General features: G+C 40.2%; 1 protein-coding gene across 4 annotated transcripts in view; it reads right to left on the reverse strand.

The window, feature by feature from the left end:
* PPM1L (protein phosphatase, Mg2+/Mn2+ dependent 1L) overlaps nt 1–26305 on the reverse strand; it is a 576223-nt gene that overhangs the window by 17019 nt on the left and 532899 nt on the right. For all 4 annotated transcript variants that reach the window (XM_049867572.1, XM_049867573.1, XM_049867574.1 and 1 more), the window contains one exon: nt 8129–8290. In XM_049867572.1, the coding sequence (XP_049723529.1) occupies nt 8129–8290 (162 nt within the window). The remainder of the gene's footprint in view (nt 1–8128; nt 8291–26305) is intronic.

Genomic DNA, 26305 nt, shown 5'->3' on the forward strand with positions numbered 1-26305 from the left:
CATCTAGACAATATCAAAACATGTAAAAAACAGGACAGGATGGTTCCAGTAGGAGTTGTAAAGAAAACACCAGATGACTTTCCAGTAGAAGAAAAGGCACTAGAACTATCTGACAGGTAATTCAAATCTCTAACATTCAGAGCTATCCAAGAGTTGAACCAAAAAGCAGACAAAAATGAGGAAAAAATAGACAAATTTATGTAAAAGGCAGACAAATTCATGGATGATACAGACAAAAAAAAAAAAAAAAAAAGGAAGAATTCAGGAAAAAGCATACAGGAACAAAATTCCAAGATAAATCCACAACTAGATATCTTTTTTTTAGATATCATACAAAAACAACAATTAGAAATCCAAAAGGTAAACAACAAGATTTCAGAAATGAACAGTGTCATAGAAGGGCTGAGTAGCAGGTTTGAAATGATGGAAGACAGGATCAGAGAAAGTGAAGGCAAACACTTGGATACAGCTCTCTTTGAGGAAAAATCAGAAAAAAGAAGAAGCCCTGAGAATTATGTGGGATACAATCAAAAGCAAAAATTTGTGAGCGATCAGAGTTCCAGAACAGGGGAGAAAATGGAAAGCACAGAGAGGATCACTAAAGACTTGCTGACAGGAAACTTCCCTAATATCAAGAAACATGAAAAGCTGACCATCCAAGAAGCCCACCAAACCTTATCTAGGATAGATCCCAAAAGAAAATCACCAAGGCATATCATAATCACACTCTCTAAAACCAAAGACAATGAAAAAATACTGAGAGCAGCTCGAGAAAAACAAAAAATCACATACAGAGGAGAAACAGTAAGACTAAGCTCTGATTATTCAGCAGAAACCTTGCTGTCAAGAAGACAATGGGATGACATATATAAAACCTTGAAAGAAAAACATTGCCAACCAAGAATAATATATCCTGCATAACTCTTGTTCTAATATGATGGTGAAATTAGGACATTTCCAGATAAACAGAAATTAAAGGAAGATGTAAAAACCAAACCAAAAAAAAAAAAAATAAATAAAAACTTACAAGAATTATTAAAGAGAGTCCTTTTTTGGTGTACCAGCCAAATACCAACTTAGGAAGTGAACTCTCAAGGACTATCCAAAAACACAAGAATTGCAACAGGGAACCAGAGAGGTTAATCTGTAAATGATAAAAACATCAGAAAATTAAAGAGGGAATAAATGGTGTAGGTGTAGAACTTTCTAATGGAGCAGAAGACAAGGTGATACCAAGACTGGTTCGAACCTAGGAAGATAAAGGTAACCACAAAGCAAGTTAACCTACTCATCCAAATAAAGATGAAAAACATGAAGTCTCAATAAAAAAAAAAAAAACCTACAAAAACAAAAGAAATAAAAAAGAAACTCAGCACAAGACAGTAAGAGGAACAAAGAAAATGTTAACACCACAAAAAAAAGCACTACAAAATGACAGCAATAAACTCACACCTATCAACAATTACACTGAATGTAAATGGCCTAAATACACCCATAAAGAGACAGAAAGTGACAGAATGGATTAAAAAAAAAAACAAAAAACAGGATCCATCACTGTGCTGTCTGCAAGAGCCACACCTTAGAAACAAAGATGTAAATTTATTAAAAATCAAAGGATGGAAAAAAATATATCAAGCAGACAGCAACCAAAAAAGAGCAGGAGTGGCATACTAATCTCAGATGAAATAGACTTTAAAACAAAATCCACCATAAAAGACAAAGAAGGGCACTATATAATGATTAAAGGGACAATCCATCATGAAGACTTAACCATAATAAACATCTACACAACCAATGACAGGACTCTGAAATACATAAAACAAACTCTAACAGCACTGAAAAGAGAAACTGACAGTTCCACAATAACAGTAGAAGATTTCAACACACCACTCTAAAGGATGAAACATCTTAAAAGAAACTCAACAAAGGTACAGAAAAGCTAAAGAGCATAACCAGCCAAGATGGCCTCATAGAAATATATAGAATGCTCCACCCAACAGCTGCAAAGTACACGTTCTTTTCCAACACACATGGAACGTTCTCTAGAATAGCTCACAGGTTAGGCCGCAGAGGAACTCTCAACAAAATTCAAAACACTGAAATCATACAAAGTAACTTCTTTGACTACAGCACCATCAAAGTAGAAATAAATAACAGGAAAAGTAAGGAAAAAAAATCAATTACATGGAAACTGAATAACATCCTGCTTAAAAACCACTGGGTAACAGAAGAAATCAAAGATGGAATAAAAAAATTCCTAGAAATGCAAAGAGGCCCCGGAAAAGTAAAGGATTACTGAAAAGGAAGAACAAAGTGGGAGGCCTCACACTACCTGATTTTAGAACCTATTATACCGCCACAGTAGTCAAATCAGCCTGGTACTGGTACAACAACAGATACATGGACCAATGGAACAATTGAGAATCCAGACATAAATCCATCCACATACGAGCAGTTGATATTTGACAAAGGTCCAAAGCCAGTTAAATGGGGAAAAGACAGTCTTTTCAACAAATGGTACTGGCAGAACTGGATATCCATCTGCAAAAAAATGAAACAAGACCCATACCTCACACCATGCACAAAAACTAATTCAAAATAAATCAAAGACCTAAATATAAAATCTAAAAGGATAAAGATCATGGAAGAAAAAATAGGGACAACGTTAGGAGCCCTAATACAGAGCATAAACAGTATACAAGACATTACTAACAATGCACAAAGACTAGAAGAGAAACTAGATAACTGGGAGCTCCTAAAAATCAAACACCTATGCTCATCCAAAGACTTCACCAAAAGAGTAAAAAAGATTACCTACAGATTGGGAAAAAGTTTTTAGCTATGACATTTCCAATCAGCATCTGATCTCTAAAATCTACATGATACTGCAAAAACTCAACTACAAAAAGACCAATAACCCAATTAAAAAATGGGCAAAGAATATAAACAGGCACTTAACTAAAGATGACATTCAGGTAGCTAACAGATACATGAGGAAATGGTCATGATCATTAGCCATTAGAGAATGCGAATCAAAACTACAATGAGATTCCATTTCACTCCAACAAGGCTGGCATTAATCCAAAAAACACAAAATAATAAAGGTTGGAGAGGTTGTGGAGAGACTGGAACACTTATACTCTGCTGGTGGGAATGTAAAATGGTACAGCCACTTTGGAAATCGATTTGGTGCTTCTTTAAAAAGCTAGAAATAGAAATTGTGATCCCTGTCAGAGCAGTCAGTGGTGGTAGCCGGGCACCACCTACTTGTAATGGACCATGGTAGATGTGGTTCATTACTCCTTTGGACTAATCTTTCCCTGTGTCTTTAGTTTTCTTCATTATTCCTTGCTCCCAAAGGGGTGAGACCAGTGGAGTATCCTAGATGGCCACTCATAGGCTTTTAAGACCCCAGACGCTACTCACCAAAGTAGAATGTAGAAGATTTTCTTTATAAACTCTGTTAATGCCAATTGAGCTAGATGTTCCCTGAGACCATGGTCCCCACAGCCTTCAGCCGAGCAATTCAGTCCCTCAGGGAGTTTGGTTGTGTCCATGGAGCTACCATGGCCTTGGCTTGTACAGGTTGTGCTGGCTTCCCCAGTATTGTGTACTGTCTTACCCTTCATCAAAGTTATCGCTTATCTATTGTGTATTGTTTTTCCATCCCCATCCCTCCCCTCCCTTGTAACCATCAAATATTATTTCTTTTTGTATGTAAACCTTTTCATGAGTTTTTACAGTAGTGGTCTCATACAATATTTGTCCTTTTCTGATTGACTTAGTTCACTCAGCATAATGTCATCTAGATGCATCCATGTTATGAGATGCTTCACAGATTCATCGTTGTTCTTTATCGTTGTATAATACTCCATTGTGTGTATGTACCACAGTTTGTTTATCCATTCATCTGTTGATGGGCATCTAGGTTGTTACCATCTTTTGCTATTGCAGACAATGCTGCAATGAACATGGGTGTACATAGATCTGTTTTATCCATTCCATCACTCTGTGTCTTTTTATGGGTGCATTTAGGCCATTTATATTCAGTGTAATTAGTGATAGGTGTGAGTTTATTGCTGTCATTTTGTAGTGCATTTTTGGTGGTGCTAACATTCTTTTTTCCTCTTACTCTCCTGTGCTGAGTTCCTTTTGTTTGTGGATTTTTTTTTGTAGATTTTGTTTTTTATTGAGACTTTGTTTTTCTTCTTTATTTTGATGAGTAGGTTTGTTAATGTTTTTTGTGATTACCTTGAAATTTACCCTTATCTTCCTAGGTTTGAAACAGTCTATTAGTACTTGGTATCACCTTGCCTTCCTCTCCATTAGAAAGTTCTATATCTATACCGTCTATTTCCTCTTTTATTGCTCTGACGTTGTTGTCATTTACAGATTAACCTCTGTGGTTCCCTGCTGCAATTCTTTCAGTTTTGGAAAGTCCTTGAGAGTTCATTTCCCAGGATAGTATTTGGCTGGTACAATCTTGTGTCCTAGATTCAGGCCGTGGTCTTATGTTGTTGTTCTGAGACCGAAGGACTCCCTTTGATAATTGTAAATTTAGTTTGGTCTTTACGTATTCCCTTAATTTTTGTTTATCTGGAAATGTCCTAATTTCACCACCACATTTGAATGAAAGTTTTGCAGGATATTTTATTCTTGGTTGCTGATTTTTTTCTTTCGAGGTTTTATATATGTCATCCCATTGCCTTCTTGCCTGCATGGTTTCTGCTGAATAATCAGAGCTTAGTCTTATTGTTTCTCCTCTGTATGTGACTTTTGGTTTTTCTTAAGCTGCTTGCAGGATTTTTTCTTTGTCTTTGGTTTTAGAGAGTGTGATTATGATATGCCTTGGTGTTTTTCTTTTGGGGTCTATGCTATATGGGGTTTACTGAGCTTCTTGGATGGTCAGCTTTTCATCATTCATGATACTAGGGAAGTTTTCCGTCAGCAATTCTTCAATGATTCTGTGTTTTCTGTTTTCCCTCTCTGTTCTGGAACTCTGATCACTTGCAAATTTTTGCTTTTGATTGTATCCCAAATAATTCTCAGGTTTTCCTCATTTTTCTTTGTTCTTTTTTCTGATTTTTCCTCAGAGTTGTATCCAAGTGTTTGTCTTCAATTTCACTGATTTTGTCTTGCTCCTCAGCCCTTCTATGACACTGTCCATTTCTGAAATCTTGTTGTTTATCTTTTGGATTTCTAATTGTTGTTTTTGTATGATTTCTAGTTGTGAATTTATTTTGGCATTTTGTTCCTGTATTACTTTCCTGAACTGTTCCAATTTTGTCTGTGTTTTCCAAATTTGTCTGCCTTTTCCATAAACTGGTCTATTTTTTCTTCATTTTTGTCTGCTTTTTGGTTCAACTCTTGGATTGCTCTGAATATTAGAGAGATGAATTCCTTGTCAGGTAGCTCTAGTTCCTTTTTTCTACTGGAAAGTCATCTGGTGTTTTATATTGGACACGTACTGGAACCATTCTGTCCTTTTTTTTTTTTTTTTTAATGTTTTGATATTGTCTACTGTCTTTGGGACGTTCAGCGTTATTTTCTTTGTTTCTTGATTGTAGATTTGTTCGTTTTGTCCTGCTTTTTGGTTTTATGTGGTTATGTCTGAACAGGTGTGCTGTCCATTCTTTGTTGTTTGCTCGTCTGTAGTCACGCTACTTTTCACCTCCTTATCCAATGGGCAGGGCCAGTCATTCAGCTATGGTGCAGCACGGCAGGTCCAGCTGAAGGGGAGGGGCTGGGATGGGTTGTTTTTGGCATGTACTAGGGCCGACAGGGCAGGCCAAGCATCAGTACTGGGCAGGTTCCAGTAGGCCATGCCTGTGCTGCTCAGGGGCGTGATGTTCAGTGCATGGTTCAGGTAGGCAGGAAAGAGGGGACAGGTTGTGATGTGTGGAGCTAATAAGGGTATGGGAAAGAGGAAAGAGAGGAGAGACAAGCAGGAGGCAAAAACAAACAAGCGAAGAAAGAAAAAAAAAGATTGCTAAGGGAGCTTGCCATTGGAGTGGAGAGATGAGAAACAGAGAAATGGAGAAATGCAAAAAGGAAAAAAAAGGTAAAAAGAAAGAAAAAAAACTAGATAAAAATTTGTAAAAGAGAAAAAGAAAAGAAAAGCCCCCAGGAGTCCCAGAGTCACACTGGTGGGGCTGCTAAGACGGGAGAAGTGGTTCCCAGGCTGTGCAGTACAGCCTGGCTGGAGGGGGTATAGATGTCACACAGCAGCAGGTATTCAGGAGACAGGAAAAGAAGTGTAGAGAGATGAGAACTGAGAAATGAAGAAAGATAGAAAGGGGAAAAGTGAGAGAGAAAAAAAAAAGAAATGCCCCCAGGGATCCCACCTATATGCAGCTGTGCAGATTCCGGGAGTGGATCCTACGCCGTGCAGTGCAACCCGGCTAGAGGGGGCTCCCAAACTGCAAAAAGAAAACGAAACAAACAAAACAAAACAGAACAAAGCAAAACAAGGTAAAAAAAAAAAAAAAAAAAGCCCCAGGGATCCCACCAGCGTGGTGTTGCAGGCTGGGGGAGTGGTTCCCCAGTTGAGCGTGGCTTCACAGCCTTTCAAGAAGGAAAGATGGAACACAGAGCCAGGTGTTCCAGAGAAAGGAGGGGGAGGTGGTAGGAGGCACAGAAGAAACCAAAAGAGATGGAAAGAACCAACACCAGCACAGGGGCCTGGCCAGTGTGGGCAGGGCAAATCCAAGCAGCCTGAGGACAAAGCAGTTGCCTCCTGGCCAAGAGACTGCAGCTGGCGGGAAGCAGAGGATGCTGGGTGGGAAGAAAGGGGTGGGTTAGGAAAGTGTATGTTGCTCCTTACCAGGTGCTCTGTCTCCTGCTGGAAACTTCGTGAAACTGCTTTCCGGTACTACCTGTCCACCGATCTCTGATGTGGGTGGGGTGAATCTAAGCAGCATGGACACTGCACTTCCCCGCCAGCTGAGCCACCGCAGACAGCCAGGAAGCTTGGAGGTAGAGCAGTGGGAAGAGAACGGGGTGGGGGGGGGTGAGAATGTGTTTATCGCTGGTTACCGGGTGCTCTGTCTCCTGCTGGGAGTTCTGTGAGACTGCTTTCTCCTTTTGCTGATCCCCGACAGGAGTCCAAGGTGGTGGATCCACGCTGCATTAGCTGATGGGGCCCTCCGCACGTATCTCTCCTAGCTCTCTGTCCTCTGTCAGTTTCTTATTTCATTCGGTGCTTGGCTGAGTTCTTTATCCCTTCATTTGGCGCTTCAGTTCCAGGAATGACATTTTTCTCTGTTTTACTTAGTTGGACCTTTGCTGGGGAGGGACAGTGTGATGCTTCTGTCTACAGTGCCATGTTGGCCGGAAGTCTAACTTATTATTTTTTATGTTAATGTTAGTTTGAACTCTTCCTCTCTACCCCAACTCCAGTAAGTTTCATGAGGGTTTTATTTTTTTCGGGGTGGGGGGCATTGCTGTATTCGAAAACCCTAGAATGTTGACTCAGTGAATGAATAAGGGACAACCCTCTGAAATATTTACTTAGACCAAGCAGAGTGCTAGATGCTGAAGGTATAAGATAAATAAGATCTAGTTCCTGCCTTCAAAGAGTTCACAGATGGGAAGGCAAGACACATGAGAGGATGTCCATACATTATGAAAGGTAACAGAAGAAGTCCACATGTGATGCTGGGGAAGACAGTTAAGGGCACCTAACCCAGGTGGGAGAGGAGCATTTGACACAGTGTGACAGGGAAGGCTTCCAAGAGGACACATTTAAAGTGAATCTTAAAGGACATGTAATTGTTACGCAAAAAAACAGAGAAGTTTAGGGAATGGTTAGTAGTTTGATGTGGCTGGAAGGAAAGGGGCATGCAAGAGATGAGAGTGGAGGTGTGGGAAGCAGGGGCCCAATGATCTTAGCCTTTAAACTGGGCTTCTTCATCCTCTTTGGAATCTTTGATCATGAAGAAGAGCAAATTCAGTGGCCATTTATTTGATAGAAAATGTTACAAAGTCTCAGCTACTTCAGCAGCAGTCCCTGTATTGATCTACTAATTGCTGGGTAACCAAACATTTTATCTCACAGGAGCTCCTCCAACAAGCCACCTTGCCCACCAAACAAGATGGTAGACATTCCTCAGAGAGTTCACAAGCTCACCAGCTCTCTTTATTCTCTTTCTTTCCTTCAGTTGGTAAGGCTTGTGGTCATGAGACAAAGGAATGGCATTCCCGTCCTTGTCACACAGGACGCCACGTGAGTCGCCGACATTGGCCACAGTGAGGTCTTTATCTGATAGCAGAGCAATCAAACATGTTGTGCCTGAAAAATAGAAGAGAGATACAATGTAGGAGGTCAGCAATGCATTCAGGTTCAGTTGCTTCTTGTAGTTACTGGCTTCTTGAGTCATTAAAACCACTCCTGCTGGGTAAGAATTGGACTTCAGCCACTCCAGGAATGATGGCCATTTACTTCAACAACATTGATCAAATCTGACAGTCCATTTTCTTAACCATGTTAGAGTGTCACTGAAATAGGCTAGGATTACATTATCATTTTCCCAAATCATTTTTGTTTCTGCTACTCTTAATTTAAACACATATCATATTTAAAAGGATTAGGAGAAAGTCAAAATCAGTGTGAAACTTCAGATAATTGGTATGTATTTTCTGCTTCTCATTGGTGATGAGTTTCTGTTAATCCCCAGTTGAAAGTGGGGAGAGTGGGGCAGGGTTGGCTCCTCTGCTGGAGGGCCTGGAAAAGCCAGGAAATGACAGATGCCAACAGTCAGATCCTGTGGAGCAAAAAGGGAGCTGCTGGTGTGAGGAAAGGATGAATTTCCCTATGCAAAGACTAATGGCCAGAAATAGGACAGCTCAAGGGTGTGATGGGGCAGACTGTGAAGGTGGTAGCAGAAAAATCTAGGGTGATGACTGAAAAGAGGCCCAGGTAGACAAGAGGTGGGGTGGTCAGAGTCAGAAGGGAAGCAAGACCAAAGATCTGCTTGTCTGGAGGCCATGCAAGACACACTGAAAAACTCTCCTCAAATCCTTTTTGAAATGAGACTGGATAAAGGCAAATATAGTTGACTCACCTGTTCCCACTGGAGCTTGCCCTTACTACCTGTACGGTTCCCTGCTGAAATGCAGAACCCAATCTCTTGCTCCAAAATGATAACTCCTTTACTTGTTAAAATTAGTCATTAATTAGTCTTCATTAAAATTCCCCTCCTTATGAAGATTGTATTCCATAATAGTGTAAACTATAAACAGTTTAGTCTTCACAGAAAAAAAAGACTGAATTCTTTTTTAAATTGATTTTTATTGCACTGTAAGTGAAAGTTTACAAGTCAGTCTCTCATACAAAAATTTATATACACCTTGCTAGATATTCCTAGTTGCTCTCCCCCTAATGAGACAGCACACTCCTTCTCTCCACCCTGTGTTCCCTGTGTCCATTCAGCCAGCTTCTGTCCCCCTCTGCCTTCTCATCTCCCCTCCAGACAGAAGCTGCCCACATACTCTCAAGTGTCTAATTGAGCCAAGAAGCTCACTCTTCACCAGTATCATTTTCTATTTTATAATCCAGTCCAATCCCTGTCTGAAGAGTTGGCTTTAGGAATGGTTCCACTCTTGGTCTAACACAAGGTCTGGGGACCATGAACTCCAGGATCCCTCTAGTCTCAGTCAGACCATTAAGTCTGGTCTTTTTAAGACAATTTAAGGTCTGCATCCCACTACTCTCCCACTCCATCAGGGATTCTCAGTTGTGTTCCCTGTCAGAGCAGTCATCGGTTATAGCCAGGCACCATCTAGTTCTTCTGGTCTCAGGTTGATGTAGTCTCTGATTTATGTGGCCCTGTCTATCTCTTGGGCTCATAATTACCTTGTGTCTTTGGTGTTCTTCATTCGCCTTTGCATCAGGTGGGTTGAGACTAATTAATGCATCTCAGGTGCCCACTTGCTAACGTTTAAGACCCCAGACACAACTCACCAAAGTGGGATGCAGAATGTTTTCTTAATAGATTTTATTATGCCAATTGGACTTAGATGTCCCCTGAAACCATGGTCTCCAGAACCCCACCCCTGCTACTGTGGCCTTCAAAATGTTCAGTTTATTCAGTAAACTTCTTTCTTTTTGGTTTAGTCTAGTTGTGCTGACCTCTCACATATTGTGTGTTGTCTGTCCCTTCACCTAAAATAGTTCTTATCTACTACCTAATTAGTGAATACCCCTCTCCCTCCCTACCCTCATAACCCTCAAAGAATATTTTCTTCTGTGTTTAAACTATTTCTTGAGCTCTTATAATAGTGGTCTTATACAATATTTGTCCTCTTAAAACTGAGTAATTTCACTCAGCATAATGCCTTCCAAAATCCTCCATGTTATGAAATGTTTCACGGATTCATCGCTGCTCTTTATAGATGTGTGAATATAGCATAATTTATTTATCCATTCATCTCTTGATGGGCACCTTGGTTGCTTCCATCTTTTTGCTATTCTAAACAGTGCTGCAGTGAACATGGCTGTGCATATATCTGTTCATGTAAAGGCTCTTATTTCCCTAGGATATACTCCGAGAAGTGGTATTGCTGGGTTGTATGGTAGTTCTATTTCTAGCTTTTTAAGGAAGCGCCAAATCGATTTCCAAAGTAGTTGTACCATTTTACATTCCCCCAACAGTGTATAAGTGTTCCAGTCTCTCCACAACCTCTTCAACATTTATTATTTTGTGATTTTGGATTAATACCAGCCTTGTTGGAGTGAGATGGAATCTCATCATAGTTTTGATTTGCATTTCTCTAATGGCTAATGATTGTGAGCATTTCCTCATGTATCTGTTAGCTGCCTGAATGTCTTCTTTGGTGCAGTGCCTGTTCATATCCTTTGCCTGTTTTTTTTTTATATATATAATTTTTATTGTGCTTGAAGTGAAAGTTTACAAATTAAGTCAGTCTCTCACACAGAAACTTATATACACCTTGCTACATACTCCCAATTACTCTCCCCCTAATAAGAAAGCCTGCTCTCTGCCTCCACTCTCTCTTTTTGTATCCATTTCGCCAGGTTCTAACCCCCTTTACCCTTTCTTCTACCCTCCAGGCAGGAGATACCAGCATAGTCTCAAGTGTGCACCTGATCCAAGAAGCTAACTCCTTACCAGCATCCCTCTCCAGTCCAATCCATGTCTGAAGAGTTGGCTTTGGGAATGGTTCCTGTCCTGGGCCAACAGAAGGCCTGGGGGCCATGACCACCAGGGTCCTTCTAGTCTCAGTCAGACCATTAAGTCTGGTCTTTTTACAAGAATTTGGGGTCTGCATCTCACTGCTCTTCTGTTCCCTCAGGGGTTCTCTGTTGTGTTCCCTGTCAGAGCAGTCATCCATTGTAGCTGGGCACCATCTAGTTCTTCTGGTCTCAGGATGATGTAGTCTCTGGTTTTTGTGGCTCTTTCTGTCTCTTGAGCTTGTAATTACATTGTGTCCTTGGTGTTCTTTGTTCTCCTTTGATCCAGGTGGGTTAAGACTCATTGATGCATCTCAGATGGCTGCTTGCTAGCACTTAAGACCCCACACACCACTCTTCAAAGTGGGATGCAGAATGTCTTCTTAATAGATTTTATTATGCCAGTTGACGTAGATGTACCCTGAAACCATGGTCCCCAAACCCCTGCCTTGCTACGCTGGCCTTCGAAGCATTCGGTTTATTCAGGAAACTTCTTTGTTTTTGGTTTAGTTCAGTCGTGCTGACCTCCCCTGTATTGTGTGTTGTCTTTCCCTTCACCTAAAGTAGTACTTATCTACTATCTAATTAGTGAATATCCCTCTCCCTCCCTCCCCACTTTTGTAACCACAAAAGAATGTTTTATTCTCAGTTTATAAACTATTTCTCAAGTTCTTATAATAGTGGTCTTATACAATATTTGTCCTTTTGCAACTAATTTCACTCAGCATAATGCCTTCCAGGTTCCTCCATGTTATGAAATGTTTCACAGATTCATCTCTGTTCTTTATCGATGTGTAGTATTCCATTGTGTGAATATACCATAAATTATTTATCCATTCATCCGTTGATGGGCACCTTGGTTGCGTCCATCTTTTTGCTATTGTAAACAGTGCTGCAAGAAACATGGGTGTGCACATACCTGTTCATGTAAAGACCCTTATCTCTCTAGGATATATTCCGAGGAGTGGGATTGCTGGGTTGTTCTATTTCTAGCTTTTTAAGGAAGTGCCAAATTGATTTCCAAAGTGGTAGTACCATTTGATATTCCCACCAGCAGTGTAGAAGTATTCCAGTCTCTCCACAGCCTCTCCAACATTTATTATTTTGTGTTTTTTGGGTTAATGTCAGCCTTGTTGGAGTGAGATGAAATCTCACTGTAGTTTTGATTTGCCTTTCCCTAATGGCTAATGATCGTGAGCATTTCCTCACGTATCTGTTAGCTACCTGAACGTCTTCTTTAGTGAAGTGTCTATTCATATCTTTTGCCCATTTTTTAATTGGGTTATTTGTCTTTTTGTAGTTGAGTTTTTGCAGTATCATGTAGATTTTAGAGATCAGGTGCTGATCAGAAATGTCATAGCTAAAAACTTTTCCCCAGTCTGTAGGTAGTCTTTTTACTCTTTTGGTGAAGTCTTTGGATGAGCGTAGGTGTTTGATTTCTAGGAGCTCCCAGTTATCTAGTTTTTCTTCTGCATTCTTAATAATGTTTTGTATACCGTTTAGACTATGTATTAGGGCTCCTAATGTTGTCCCTATTTTTTCCCCCAGGATCTTTATTGTTTTAGATTTCATATTTAGGTCTTTGATGCATTTTGAGCTTGTTTTTGGGCATGGAGTGAGGTATGGGTCTTGTTTCATTTTTTTGCAGATGGATATCCAGTTATGCCAATACCGTTTGTTAAAAAGACTGTCCTTTCCCCATTTAACAGTTTTGGGGCATTCGTCAAATATCAACTGCTCATATGTGGATGGATTTATGTCCGGATTCTCAATTCTGTTCCACTGGTCTATGTATCTGTTGTTGTACTGGTACCAGACTGTTTTGACTACTGTGGCGGTATAATAGGTTCTAAAATCAGGTAAAGTAAGGCCTCCTACTTTGTTGTTCTTTTTCAGTAATGCCTTACTTATCTGGGGCCTCTTTCCCTTCCATATGAAGTTGGTGATTTGTTTCTCCATCTCATTAAAGAATGTCGTTGGGATTTGAATCGGAATTGCAGTAAATGTATAGATTGCTTTTGGTAGAATAAACATTTTTATAATGTTAAGTCTTCTTATCCATGAGCAAGGTATGTTTTTCCACTATGTAAGTCCCTTTTGTTTTCTTGCAGAAGTGTTTTGTAGTTTTCTTTGTATAAGTCTTTTACATCTCTGGTAAGATTTATTCCTAAGTATTTTATCTTCTTGGGGTCTACTGCAAATGGCATTGATGTCGTGGTTTCTTCTTCGATGTTCTTTTTGTTGGTGTAGAGGAATCCAACTGATTTTTGTATGTTTATCTCGTATCCTGATACTCTGCTGAACTCTTCTATTAGTTTCAGTAGTTTTCTGGAGGATTCCTTAGGGTTTTCTGTGTTTAAGATCATGTCATCTGCAAATAGAGATAATTTTACTTCTTCCTTGCCAATCTGGATGCACTTTATTTCTTTATGTAGCCTAATTGCTCTGGCTAGGACCTCCAACACAATGTTGAGTAAGAGCGGTGAGGAAAGGGCTTCCTTGTCTTGTTCCCGATCTCAACGGGAATACTTTCAGGCTCTTTCCATTTAGGGAGATGCTGGCTGTTGGTTTTGTATAAATGCCCTTTATTATGTTGAGGAATTTTCCTTCTATTCCTATTTTGTTGAGAGTTTTTATCATGAATGGGTGTTGACTTTTTTGAAATGCCTTTTTTGCATCAATTGATAAAGTCATGTGCTTCTTGTCTTTTGTTTTATTTATGTGGTGGATTACATTATTTGTTTTTCTAATGTCGAAGCATCCCTGCATACCTGGTATGAATCCCACTTGGTCATGGTGAATTATTCTTTTGATATGTTGTTGAATTCTATTGGCTAGAATTCTGTCGAGGATTTTTGCATCTACATTCTTGAGGGATACAGGTGTATAATTTTCTTTTTTTGCGGTGTCTTTACCTGGTTTCGGTATCAGGGATATGATGGCTTCATAGAGTGGGTTTGGTAGCATTCCATCCTTTTCTGTGCTCTGAAATACCTTTAGTAGTAGTGGTGTTAACTCTTCTCTGAATGTTTGGTAGAACTCTGCTGTGAAGCCGTCCAGACCAGGAATTTTTTGGGTTGGGAGTTTTTTGATTACCTTTTCAATCTCTTCTTTTGTTATGGGTCCATTTATTTGTTCTCCTTTGCCCATTTTTTAATTGGGTTATTTTTCTTTTTGTTGTTGAGTTTTTGCAGTATCATGTAGATTTTAGAGATTAGATGCTGATTGGAAATGTGATACCTAAAAACTTTTTCCCAGACTGCAGGTAACATTTTACTGTTTCGGTGAAGTATTTGGATGGTGTTTGATTTTTAGGAGCTCCCAGTTTTCTAGTTTCTCTTCTGGTTTTTGTGCATTGTTAATAATGTTTTGTATACTGTTTATGCCATGTATTAAGGCCCTTAGCATTGTCCCTATTTTTTCTTCCATGATCTTTATCGTTTTAGGTTTTATATTTAGGTTTTTGATTCATTTTGAGTTAGCTTTTGTGCATGGAGTGAGGTACGGGTCTTCTTTCATTTTTTTTTGCTGATGGATATCTAGTTATGGCAGCACTATTTGTTAAAGAGACTGTCTTTTCCCCATTTAACTGAATTGGGGCCTTTTGTCAAATATCAGCTGCTCATATGTGGATGGATTTATGTCTGGATTCTCAATTCTGTCCCAAGGGTCTATGTATCTGTTGTTGTACCAGTACTAGGCTGTTTTGACTACTGTGGCATATAATAGGTTCTAAAATCAGGTAGTGTGAGGCCTCCCACTTTGTTATTTTTCAGTAATGCTTTAATTATCCAAGGCCTCTTTCCCTTCCATATGAAGTTGGTGATTTGTTTCTCCATCTCATTAAAAAATTTTGTTGGAATTTGGATCGGAATTGCATTGAATATAGAATAGACATTTTTACAATGTTAAATCTTCCTATCCATGAGCAAGGTATGTTTTTCCACTTATGTAAGTCCCTTTTGTTTTCTTGCAGAAGTGTATTGTAGTTTTCTTTGTATAAATCTTTTACATCTCTGGTAAGATTTATTCCTAAGTATTTTATCTTCTTGGGGGCTACTGTAAATGGCATTGATTAGGTGATTTCCTCTTTGATGTTCTCTTTTTTGGTGTAGAGGAATCCAACTGATTTTTGTATATTTATCTTGTATCCTGATATTCTGTTGAACAGTTTTATTAGTTTCAGTAGTTTTCTTGAGGATTCCTTAGGGTTTTCTGTGTATAATATCATGTCATCTGCAGATAGAGATACTTTTACTTCTTTCTTGCCAATCTATATGCACTTTATTTCTTTATCTAGTGTAATCTCTCTGGCTAGGACTTCCAGCACAATGTTGAATAAGAGTGGTGAGAAAGGGCATCCTTGTCTGGTTCCCGATCTCAGGGGAAATGCTTTCAGGCTCTCTCCATTTAGGATGATACTGGTATTGGCTTTGTATAAATGTCCTTTATGATGTTGAGGAATTTTCCTTCTATTCCTATTTTGCTGAGCGTTTTTATCATGAATGGGTGTTGAACTTTGTCTAAGACCTTTCTTCATCAAGTGATAAAATCATGTGAATCTACCTTATGTGTAGTTTGATGAGCATCTTGGATTGATATCTTCTCATCTTTCACGATATCAGGGAAGTTTTCTGCCAACAAACGTTCAACAATTCTCTCCATTTTTTCTGTTATCCCTCCCTGTTCTGGTACTCCCGTCACTCATAGGGTATTTCTGTTGATAGAGTTCTACATGATTCTTAAGGTTTCTTCATTTTTGAAAATTCTTTTATGTGATTTTTCTTCAAATATACTGGTGCCAAGTGCTTTACCTTTGAGGTCACCAATTCTGCCTTCCACTTGCTCGATTCTGCTCCTCTTTCTACTGAGTTGTCTAGTTCTGTAATTTTACTGTTAATCTTCTGAAAATCTGATTGCTGTCTGTGGATTCTGGCAGCTTATTAAATTTCCATTATGTTCTGGAATAACCTTTTTAATTTCTTCAACTGTTTTATCTGTGTGTTCTTTGGCTTGTTCTGCATATTGTCTGATCTCCTTCCTGATGTCTTGAAGAGTTCTGTATATTAATCTTTTGAGTTCTGCATCCATTAATTCCAGGATAGCACCTTCATCCAGAAGATCCTTTGATTCTGTGTTTTGAGAGTTTGTTGAAGTGATCATGGCCTGTTTCTTTATGTGTTTTGATAGTGGCTGCTGTCTCTGAGCTATCTATAAGTTATTGTATTAGTTCATTTTATGTTTCCTTACTCTATCCTAGTTTCTTGCTTTGTTTTGTTTTGATATACCCAAATGGGTTGCTTGAGTGAGCTAGCTTGACGATTTTCACCTTTGGAGGTCTGACATCCTGTCACCAGATGGCTAGAGCTGTTATCAGGTATATGAGCTCATAAGTCCATTCACTTTTCTTGTGTGGATTCAGCTCAGGTGTCTAGGTAGCTGGTCATCAAGTGTGTGGTACATATTCTGTCCTATGGTCTTAGAGGGGCAGGAGTGTTTGGTGTAGGTACCGGTATCTGTTTGCAGCAGGGGGTCATGCTCTGAACAAAGCAGGGGGCTGAGAACCGTCCCCCGGGTGTCTCTGAGGAAAGCATGTCTTTGTCCCCTAGAGCATACAGGTGGGTGGGTTCTGTAGACAGACCACGGGCACCCAGTGCTTTTGGTTTTAAGGGCTGGGAGGTACCAGTTATCTTTGGACCCCTGTCGTGGGTGGGTGGGTGACCTGAGTGGACCCACCCATCCTTATGCCCCTGATGTGGGTAGGTGAGGACCCTGTTTAATAGGCAAAGTGGTGTCGAATATTAAACATCCACCTCTCCACTGCACAGCTTAAACAGTTCCATTCTGCATTCTTCTGAAATAGGCCCACACAGGTCATGCAGGGGAGAAAGGTATTCAAAGTCCACATACCATTTATGCCTAGACAGCAGCCACTTCTGTCCTGAGCTCCCCAGGTTAGTGGAGCTGGCAAATTATCTTTTTCCCCTGTTGTGAATTTATTCCTTCTCCAAGTCCAGGAGCATGGCTCGGGGTGCTCAAATGGGCCTATGTCAGGCAGGCCCAGGGAAATCAACAGCCACTGAAGCCGGTTTGGTGGCTGGGGGTGCGGTAAAATATACGCAAGTACTTAGCTATTGCTGAAAGCGCCATTCTTCTCTGGGTCCAGAGGTGTGAGTAGGCTGTGCGGCTGGCTGCTTTTCCCTGAGGAAGTTGTGGCTGAAAGCTACTACCAGCCTGCTGCAGTCACTCCTGGGAATGCTGCCTGAGGGATCCAGGCAATTTAGGTCCAGTAACTCCTCTGTACTTCTGAACCGACTCTCCCTCCTCCTACCACACAGTCTGTTTTCTAACTTTGCCTTTGATGTTCAGGGCTCCTAAAAAGGTTGTCATAAATAAAATCGTTTCACTTGATTTTTTGGGTCTGTGTTGTAAGAGGGATCACCAGCAGCATCTGGCTATTCTGCCATCTTGGCTCCGCCTCTGCAGTGATTTTTTTAAACACAAATCTCATCATGTCATTACCCTACTTTAAACCCTTCATTGGTTATTAATCACATTTAAGAGCAAATTAAAAATTTTCTCTCGGTATAGAAAAGGCCCCTACCTCCTTTTTAAAATATTATGTAGCATCTCAATACCGCTAACAAATACATGCAGAGATGCTTTGGCTGAAATGGGGTGGAGAGGGGGCTAGGTGGTTCCTTCCCTCCCTGACATGGTGGCCACAAAGCCTCTCCCTGGATCCCCTAGGACAGTACAGAGCATAGTTAGAAAATTCCTGGCCTATGAGAAAAATCTGAACTCCTTAATATGGCATATATTTCTTCAACCTTTCCTCTTCCATACTGTATTCTGGCCACATTAAACTCTGAGAATCCTTGACCACACTGGGTTCTTTCATACCTATGTGCCTCTGCTGAGGATAGTGCTTCTGCCTGGAACACACACATCCATCCCCAGTTTAATAGACCTGTTGTTGTTTTTTTTGTTATTTGCTGTCAAGTCAGCCCCTGACTCATGGAGAGTATAGTACAATGGAACAAAATGCTGCCTGGTTCTGCATCATCTCCATGATGCACCATGGATCAGTCTGTTGAGATTCATAGTGTTTCACTGGCTGTCAGGTGCATAATATGCACTGGCCAGAAATCAAACCCAGATCTCCTGCATGGAAGATGAGAATTCCACCACTGAACCACCAATGCCTCACCTGAAAGGCCTATCTCTTGTTTAGTTAAGACTCCACCCCCCGCCCTTCCGAGGTAATATTTCTACCCTCTCATCAAAAAAAAAAAAAATTTTTTTTTTTTTTCTCATCAAGGCTACCATTGATGACAATGAGGAAGAGAGCAATGCAAAACAAAGACCTTGGTGTGGTCCTGAAATACAAAAAGTTACTTTAACAAATAATCCCAGTATCAAAAGCTAGAAACAACAGTGAGAGCAAATCTCTATCTCCTCCTGCACCAATCAAATCATTCCAAATGTCCTTCTAAATTTCAGAAAATCTATAATTGTTAACCCCAATTAACAGCTAGAGTTAATTAAATGTTTTTAAAAAATTCATTGACGTTAGTATTTTATGTCAAATATGACATTGTAGAGGGCCTATCCACTGTGCCTGTGTTAGCAACAGAATCTTAGACCTTGCCAAAATGAGTGAGCCTCAGACGGTACAATCAGAGTTATCAAGCAGTAATGTGTATCACTGAAATGTCTCCATTCCTCTCTCTGAAGAAACCTTTCCAGATCCTGGGTGGGGCTGGAGAAATAATGTGTGCAAAGCAGTGCAGAGCGCCTGGGTAGAAGGCTCAAGCATCTGAAACAAACCACACTATGCTTCAGTGTAAGCAGTGTTTGGATTTATAGTCCTAGCCTAGTATATAGTTTATAATCTAATTTTACTTTATAGAGCAAACTGCCCCATTGCTGAGAAACTCCAGAAAAATAGTTTGCCTTGGAATTGCCCTAGAAAGTGGACAAAATCCCTTTTTGTTTTGTATGCTTGAGAAAAATCATCCCCAAGATTCTGGCTACTAGGTTTTAGATTTAAAAAACAAACCAAACCCACTGCTATAGATTCTGACTGATAGTGACCCTATAGGATAGAGTAGGACTGCCCCATAGGGTTTTCAAGGCTGCAGATCTTTACAGAAGCAGACTGCCATATCTTTCTCCCACAGAGTGGCTGCTGGGTTTGAACCACCAACTTTTTGGTTAGCGGCCAAGCACTTAACCACTGCACCACCAGGGTTCCTCTAAAAAACAAAATATAACAACAACAACAACAAAAAATCCTTGGTCTATCATAGTACAATTTACCAAAATATCGGGGCCTGAAAATACTATTTCTGTTTCTATGTTAACAATTTATCTAGATGAGTATTTAATTGAAAAGCTAGCAAAGATCTTAAAAATGTAACCTACTAACCTCACTTCATAGGTAAAAAAATAAAATTCAGAAAGTAAATTCACACATACAAGACTTCAATGTTCTAGTTGAATGAGTCTGGCAAGTTATTTAACTGTTAAGCCTCAGAAAATGGCACCACAATCCACCAGTTGCTCAAGCCAGAAAGCTAGGTTTTTCTCTTTTCCTCATTCCTGACATTTAATCCATCATCAAATTCTATCACTCATTAGCCAGGGAAGAATTATCATACCGATTTTATAAATACCTGGACAAAGAGATCTTAGGTATTTGTTTAAGGTCATGTGGTTAGTTAGCTGAAGTGGAGATGGGGAGGGAGATAACTATACTGACCTAGGTTCCCTGGCTCAGGGTCATGCTGCTTGCATCACATTTCATGGCTGCTCAGCTCCCTACTGACTGCCCCACACATACAATTCCATTTGCATGTCTCATTTAAGATTCTTCAACCCATTAGGCTGGCAGGCCCTTTGGGGACCAGGGTGATGCCTTATTCATTGCTGTATTCTCATAACAGCACTTTTTATACTGCACTGACTCATAATGCTGGGGGAGGGGCTGAGGATTGGGATGGTGGTGAGGAATGGGGATGTTTTCAATTTAAACTTCATATTAATTGTACTATTTGTGCAATTTACACCTTTGCATTATATATAAAAACCCAAAATCCCATTGCCATTCAGTTGATTCCAACTCATAGCGACCATATAGGACAGAGTAGAACTGCACCATAGGGTTTCCAAAGAGCATCCGGTGGATTCGAACTGCTCTTAACCCCTTTGCCACCAGGGTTTCTTCCCTTATACATACATAGTACATATTCTATATAGTTATAGACTCTTATTTATTTATTTTTTTAATATTAACAGAGCTATCTGGGTCATGGGATTTTGGACGAATTTGTTTTCTTCTTTATACTGTATTAAGATGAATTTAGTACGTTATTTAAAGCCACATTTTATTCACAATGGCCTTTTTTTTTACCTTTAGGAAAAACAAAGAAAACAGGGAGGGAGTGGAAGGAGTAAGGAGGTGGGGGTGGGGTGGCAGGGGGGAGGGGGAGGGGAGAAGGAGAAGACAGAAGGAAGAGGTGAGGGAAGGAGGGAGTAAGAGAGAATTTCAGAGAAGGTGTCATAATAGTCAAAGGGATTTCATTATACACAACATAGAAAAATCAACACATTTTTAGGATGTGGAGAAATAGGTTTTATCTTGTAAAGGTTTGACTATGAATGTTAGTTCATTTACACAGTTTCAGGGCTGAGATGACATTAGGCGTGATAACTGGCAGAAATTATATTGGTGTGCAACATACTGGAATACAAGCAGGCGAAGGCAGCCATTAATGAAAGTATCAGGCATGAATGGTAAGATCACTATCATGGAGCTTCCAGCCCCTACCTCCCACTGTGGATGTTGTGACCAGTCATGGACCTGTCCTGAAACACAGATAAAGCACCAGGCTCTCAGATAAGACTTCTGCCCCCATCCCTGTTGGCATCATCTTTAAGTTGAACAAAGTTTAACCGGCTTAGCGCTGATTCTTCAGTATTTCTCCTAATAATTAATGCCGTGGCACAGACAGATGTGTTAGGGACCATCTGTTGTCTGGAAAACCAAAGAGTGACCTCTAATCTTGCCTTCCTTATTCCTTTTTTCTCTTGTTTGTTGTCTGAGTCCTTGCAACCCTTGCTCTAAATTATCTCAGAGCGAGGCCATCTCCAGAGCCATATTAGTGTATGGCTGGGCCAAGGTAATCACCTGACACATTAGTCTAACTCTGTGAGAGAGGGTATTAAATTGATAGTAATTAGTAATTCATACCATAAATCCTATATGCTGAGCAAATAATCCGAGAAGTTGGACTATATGAAGAAGAACGGGGCATCAGGACTGGAGGAAGACTTAACAACCTGCGTTATGCAGATGACACAACCTTGCTTGCTGAAAGTCAAGAGGACTTGAAGCACTTACTAACGAAGATCAAAGAACACAGCCTTCAGTATGGATTATACCTCAACATAAAGAAAACAAAAATCTTCACAACTGGACCAGTAAGCAACATCATGATAAACAGAGAAAAGATTGAAGTTGTCAAGGATTTCATTTTACTTGGACCCACAATCAACACCCATGGAAGCAGCAGTCAAGAAATCAAAAGAAGCATTGCATTGGGCAAATCAGCTGCAAAGGACCCCTTTAAAGTGTTAAAAAGCAAAGATGTCATCTTGAAGACTTAGGTGTGCCTGACCCAAGCCATGGTATTTTCAATTGCATCATACGCATGTGAAAGCTGGACAATGAATAAGGAAGATGGAAGAATTGACACCTTTGAATTGTGGTGTTGGCAAAGAATATTGAGCATACCATGGACTGCCAAAAGAATGAACAAATCTGTCTTGGAAGAAGTACAACTAGAATGCTCCTTAGAAGCAAGGATGGCGAGACTACTTCTCACATACTTTGGACATGTTGTCAGGAGGGATCAGTCCCTGGGGAAGGACATCATGCTTGGTAAAGTACAGCGTCAGCGGAAAAAAGGAAGACCCTCAACAAGGTGGATTGACAAGTGGCTACAACAATGGTCTCAAGCATAATAAGGATTGTAAGGATGGCACAGCCTGGGCAGTGTTTCATTCTGTTGTGCATAGGGTTGCTATGAGTCGGAACTGACTGGACAGCACCTAACAACACCAACCATAAATCAGTAGTCCCACTGTAATGACTCTTGTAGCAATGAGATTGAAAGTTAATTTATGTTGAGCTGAAAGTGATTCATCTGTGAAGAAACATGTGCTGGCCAAAATTATGAGAGCTACCAGATATTGAGCATTCACTACGTGTCAGGCTCTGTGCTAAATACTCAGCATGTATAACGTCTTTAATCCTCCTAACAGTCCATGAGATACTATTATTATTCCTATTTTGCAGATGATAAAACAGATTAAGTGATTACCCCAAGGTCACATGGCTAGGGAGGAAGAGAACCCATCTAGTTTATGGTCAAAGTTTTGCTTTCAACTTTGAGGCAGTTTCTTGCCCATATTTAGTGTTTTTGTGTAATCAGAAAAAAGATGCCTCTTCCTCCATAAAATGGCCATAATACACATTCAAATCGACAAGAACCACAGTGTGACCCCTAGAGCTTTGTAGTTCAAACATGTACAACAATATGGGCAACCCTGCTGCTAGGCTATAATCTCCCTCCCACCCCTACTCCCAAAGGACAGAGTCAGCCAGTGAAGACTTCCAGCAGAACAGCACATTGTAGGGTTTCTTCTTCACACAGAGACTGGTAGCAGTGCTATTGCCAGAGTGAGATATCAACAACAACACACCTGAGGCCAAAGGATATTACTGAGAACACGTCTTCTGTCAAGACCTGAAGTACGGGGATGGCAAACCATCTTTATGGGCTCTAAACTGAGGATGTGGTGATGAAACACACCTATCTATGCAGGGAGGCTTATATGAGCCCCCATACTGGGCACAGACAGAAGGTACCCAAAATGGCACTTTCTTGGGTCTTCCTTTGCAACCCAACCTGCCTCAGCTCATTGCATGCTGGAGGGGCAGAATGATAAGAACAACATGTTGTGAGAAGCAGGTCTGTAAACTGGAATTTTCTTTTCCTCTCTGTACATAAGCAAAAATATCAACCATTCTGTTTGACACTGGCTGAACGTGAGGCAGTCAACTTGATGACAAATTTTATTTTAAACCCTGGTATCATATAGTTTAATTCTAGATTCAGGGATCCTTGGGCTCTTCCCCAACAAACATATACATAGTAGTTAATGAAATGATTGGAAGAAATGAGAAACAGCGTATGAAGGCCAGAAAGGTCTTTGCCACAAATTAAGTGTGCCACTGTAAATATGAGAAACAATTTCTTTAATGGTAGAGGGGGCTCATAATTCAGGCTTTAAGAATCTGATGGAGTATTCATTTAATTTTCACACTTCACCAGAGTTAAAGTATAGATGTGTCACCTGATGCTCATGAACACTATTCTGAAATGGAAATGTTCTTCAACTTCACATTTCAACTGCTGTAATAATAACAGTTGAGTGCAGCCTGGACACCCTTCTGATTCTTCTTTTTCTGTTCAGTATGAACATGTTAGAAAGAACTATTTTTTATTAAGCTGATAACATGCATGGGGTGGGGGGCATCTTAGAAAACTGCAGCTCCTCTTGTTGCAGAAGACTTCATATATGCTCTCTCTGGGCAATGACTATTTTGAGGTCCAAGGAAGCAGACATGTTTTTGTGATGCTCATTAAAACACTTCTCATAACTGCTGTTGATATTTAGTTGAGATTACAGCATGCTACTAAAAATATAATTACGTAATCACAACCCAGATTCTAAGTCCAGTATCCTGTAAAGGCAAATAAACTTAATTTCATGGTTGCTTTGACTCCTATACAGGCCAGGAAAGTATTGGTTACATTTTTATTTTTTTTTCACTTCATGGTGTCTGAGGTTTCTTCCGTGAGATACAAAGAAACTTCCAAGCTTTAAAGTTCCCAGAAAATTACAAGTACTGTCTCTGCTTTTTTATGAATGCTATGGGAATGGACTTTAATGAGAACTTCTGAAATTGGGTTTTATTAAAAGGGGCATTTGCCCTCCTGGGGGGAGGGGCAGGGAGCAGAAAGCTGGAAATGAGAGGTACAGTCAGATGCATTGGGTGAATAGAGAACTGTATTTTTTTACTTTTATTTCTTAGCCTGGAGTCCACCCTCTTCCCTATAATTTTGATTACAAACAAACCTGGCCTTTGAGATTATTAAGTTATCCTCATTAAAATTACCATATAGCTATACATCCACTTAGCTATATGGTAAGTTGCTATGAGTCGGAATTCACTACATGGCAACCAGTTTGGGGATTTTTTTTTTTCGTACATCCATTTACATATACATATGTAGGCGAGATGGTATTTGGAGATGTTAACTGGGGTTCCTGCCCCTTTGCTTGTACATGACCCTCCCCTATTCATCCCAAGTCACCCATTGTCCAAAGGAAGATTAGGATTGCTATGGCTGGAACGCAAAGAGAAAGAAATAGCTTTTGAGTTTAAAGGAGAGTATAGATACTCACTGTAGAGACAATATTCACAAGAAAAAAATCTTTTTGAGCATACATCAGCCAAGGTTCTGGACTAAACAACAGGTACACGTACAGTGGGTTTTCCTTTCCATAAGTCCTCCCTTCCTGCTCCCCCTGACCAGTAAGGTTGACCAGGCTAAGAAAGTGGGGTAGGTAGAAGAGTAGGGGGGAGACAAAGAGAAAAACAGGAGGGAGTGTTTGATGTGTGAATCCAATGGAACTCAAAGCACAAAGACCTAGCTTTCCAGGGTATAGAGCACAAAATCATAACCCCTACCCCAGTATGGAGAGGCAATGGCTGAATGAGAAGCTTACTCAAATAGCCTAGTATGAATTGAGAAGGGCATCTGAGAACTACTCACTCCTCCCCATCCCACATCCCCACCAGTGAGGAATGAACAACTCAAAGGAGTTTCAAAGCTGGGATGAGTAGGCCCCCAACCACAGGTCATGGAGACCCTAAGTCATTCCAGCAGATGTCAGGATAAAAACGATATACTACTGACTCTTAGATTACCCCTGGGAAAAAGGGGTAAAAATCATGTAACCAACTTGGTATTTACACAAAAGAAGCTAAGAAAAATCAGGAAATGATTGAATATACCTTGAAGCGAATGAAGCAAGATTTTAGCTTCAAAACACAGTGACTAGTATTCCCATTTAAAGGGACAAAATAAAGGTTGTGCAATTATGTGCAATTAGGACAATGTTGTTAGGTGCTGTCAAATTGATTCCAACTCATAACGACCCTATGTACAACAGAAGAAAACACTGCCCAGTCCTGCACCATCCTCACAATTGTTGCTATGTTTGAGTCCATTGTTGCAGCCACTGTGTCAATCCATCTCAGATAAATAAACCCAAATCAGATTTAGGGTCAATTTGATCCCACCCAGTGCCGTTGAGTTGAACTGCCCCGTAATTTGATCCAATACTTATTAATTCTCCAGCTTGTTTTGGGCTTAGTGGACTAAAATCCTGACTGTAAATCTATGTCTTCAGGAAGTCTGCTGCCCTAAAGACCTGAAAAAATGCTGAATTTAATTCTCTCTGGCTAATCTGGACACAAATCAGAAAGTGTATCTCTACCTACATATCTAAAAAAATAACTGAGAAAATACAACACATGAAATTGAAAATGCCCCTTTCTCCTTCAACACCTAATAATAATATAAGACTGAATGTGTGTGTGTGTTGCCTGAATAATTTTGTGTCTCTGTTGGGTTGGCAAAGCACTGGGCTTGGTGCTAGGGCAATAAAAATGAACAACATACAGTTCTTACCCTAAAGGTGCTTATGGTCTAATGGCAAGATGGAACCACGCAGACACTTAGAATCCAGTGTGGTAAATGCTAATATGACAGTGCAATGAAAGCCTGGGTGTGTGGATGGGGGTTATGGTAGAGAGGGTGACTTGGCCCAGTGTGGGGAGATGGTGGATGGTGGGGGGAGCTCAGCTGCTAATCTAAAGGTTGGCAGTTCAAACCCACCAGCCACTCTTCATGAGAAAGAAGTGACAGTCTGCTTCCATAAAGATTACAGCCTTGAAAACCCTGTGGGGCAGTG

This window comes from Elephas maximus, chromosome 23 (assembly GCF_024166365.1).
Source record: "Elephas maximus indicus isolate mEleMax1 chromosome 23, mEleMax1 primary haplotype, whole genome shotgun sequence".
Classification (NCBI taxonomy): Eukaryota; Metazoa; Chordata; class Mammalia; order Proboscidea; family Elephantidae; genus Elephas; species Elephas maximus.